Source organism: Buceros rhinoceros, unplaced genomic scaffold, assembly GCF_000710305.1.
Source record: "Buceros rhinoceros silvestris isolate BGI_N320 unplaced genomic scaffold, ASM71030v1 scaffold6913, whole genome shotgun sequence".
NCBI lineage: Eukaryota > Metazoa > Chordata > Aves > Bucerotiformes > Bucerotidae > Buceros > Buceros rhinoceros.
This window is the reverse complement of record NW_010405288.1, coordinates 13,651-15,647: the sequence shown is the minus strand read 5'-3', so window position 1 is coordinate 15,647 and position 1,997 is coordinate 13,651. Positions and strand designations below refer to the sequence as shown.

The window sequence follows — 1,997 nt, the reverse complement described above, 5'->3', positions numbered from 1 at the left end:
GAAATAGGGGAAGGGAGAAAGGAATTAGTGAGACCTCTAATATGCTTTTTTGGAAAACTGAAACAAACTTTAATAACACAACAAACAGAAAAATATTAAATACAAAAAGAAAACCAGTAAGATATTGAGAGCTGGGGCTAAGTGCCATATGGGGATCAAGGACTCTTCCTCGGTTTCTACCAGCTGCCAGTTCTCCTTCAGCAGCTGCTTTCGCTGTAAACGCTTCCTCAGCAAACCTTCCACTGGTTTATAATCTCTGCATCTCTCACAGCATCTGAGATTCACTGTGGAGTTTACTGTCCCCTTTGACCAGCATTCCACTTTCCTTTTATCATTACATTTCTCCCCACGTGGAAAGCTGATCAAACTTGCTGGACTTTATACACCTTAAGGGACAGAACACGTAACGATGCTCCCAGCAGACCCAGAGCCCGTCCACAGGCCACCATAAGCCTCTCCAGTTGTCTGTTTTTATCCTGAGTAGGTCAGGTGCAGAAGAAAGACAAAGATATAAAAAAATACGTTCTTATACTGGGTACCTTCTCAGACAAGGCCTCTGAACTGTCCAGAAACTTCTGTGAGAAATCCCTGAGGAGGGGCTGGTCACTTCTCTTCAGGCTCTCTCTGGTGCCTGCACTTACAGGGTTGTACTGGGAGTAAAGATCCTGCAACACCTCTGGCTGCTTGACAGCACTCAGCTGCCACAAGGCTGCCAGGCGGTGCTCCACATCACCATTCACCTCTGGATCGGGCTGTGCCAATCCTGCCCTGGCTTCCCCTCTGCCACAGCCTCCTCCCGCGGCCTCTTCTCCAGCTCTGGCACAAGCTCTGGTGCCATCGTTCTGTTCCCTGCTAAATCCTTGTCTGTACAACAGAGACACGAAAACCTTGGTGGTCTGGGAAAGGAATGAGAAAAATCTAAACTGCAAGTCCCCGGTCTGGGAGAGCGACAGAAGACAAAACAGAAGAGAGAAGACGAGCTGAGCTGTTTGAAGACTGGTTGAAACCTGCGTAAATCACAACAAACTCTGGTAACACAGGTTTCTTTGCCAATGATCCACCACATACGGGAGAATTCCCATGAAAATCTTAAAGTGCTATTTCTTCAGCGACGGGTAGGACACGACAGAGTCCACAAAATGGATCTTCTTAAGCTCAAGCTGCATGCGTAAGAGCTATGCAAAATTATCAATCAGTTTTTAGAGACAGAATGAATACGTGTGGTTATTTGGGGGAAAATAATGACTATGTCTGTAATCGGGTGATAGGAGCTTTGGTTGGGGCAGCACACAGTGCACACGATTAGAGGAATGATCCCCCGTGTGCCCGGTGCTGGAAAATAAAGAAACTGCTGCTTCTTAATGCTACATTGGAGTTAAGGAGTTTTTCTTCCAATTTTTGGAAACACCATGACCACCTCTGGCTCTGGCACAGCACTCACCAGTGCCACATTGTTCTCCTCCAGTACAAAGGCCACTTCCCGTGGCTCTTGGCAGACCAGCATTTCACGCAGCACTGGCAAGGCAGGTGCCTCCAGCTGTCCACCCAGGATAATATTGATCTCCCGTGCTAGCGTCTCCACGACCCTCAGCTGGTGCCGGTCCAGCACCATGTCTGCATGCCGGATGTAGAGGAGCCGCTGGCCACCACCAGCCGGGCACACGTGGATGACCTGTGCCTGGGAACTGCCCTCCACCTTTGCACCACAGTGGACCAGCACAGTGCAGATGTCCTCGCAGCACTGCACTTTTAGCTGTTCCACTGCAAAGTCACCATTCTCCTCCATCCGCATCCTAGCCCCACAGCTCTGCCACTGCAGCAGGGCCTCCAGCCCCATCCTAAACCACGGTGATACCAGGAGGGTCTGCAGACGCCTTTGCCCAGGGCAGTGAGAGCCATAGCGACACGGCTGCAGACTGCCCTCCTCCAGCTGCAGCTCTGTCACTTCTGAGAGTGCCTGTGGTCGCAGGCGCGGTGGTAGCATTTGCAGCAGCCAC

General features: G+C 50.6%; 1 protein-coding gene across 1 annotated transcript in view; it reads right to left on the bottom strand.

Moving 5' to 3' along the window:
- Window positions 1–1,097: 1,097 nt before the first annotated feature.
- The window catches only part of LOC104491273 (sacsin-like), a 14,529-nt gene continuing 13,629 nt past the window's right edge, over window positions 1,098–1,997 (bottom strand). Inside the window, exons 16-17 of the mRNA XM_010133659.1 lie at window positions 1,442–1,838; window positions 1,098–1,160 (exon numbers count right to left, since the gene is read on the bottom strand). Of these exons, the coding sequence (XP_010131961.1) occupies window positions 1,098–1,160; window positions 1,442–1,838 (460 nt within the window). The remainder of the gene's footprint in view (window positions 1,161–1,441; window positions 1,839–1,997) is intronic.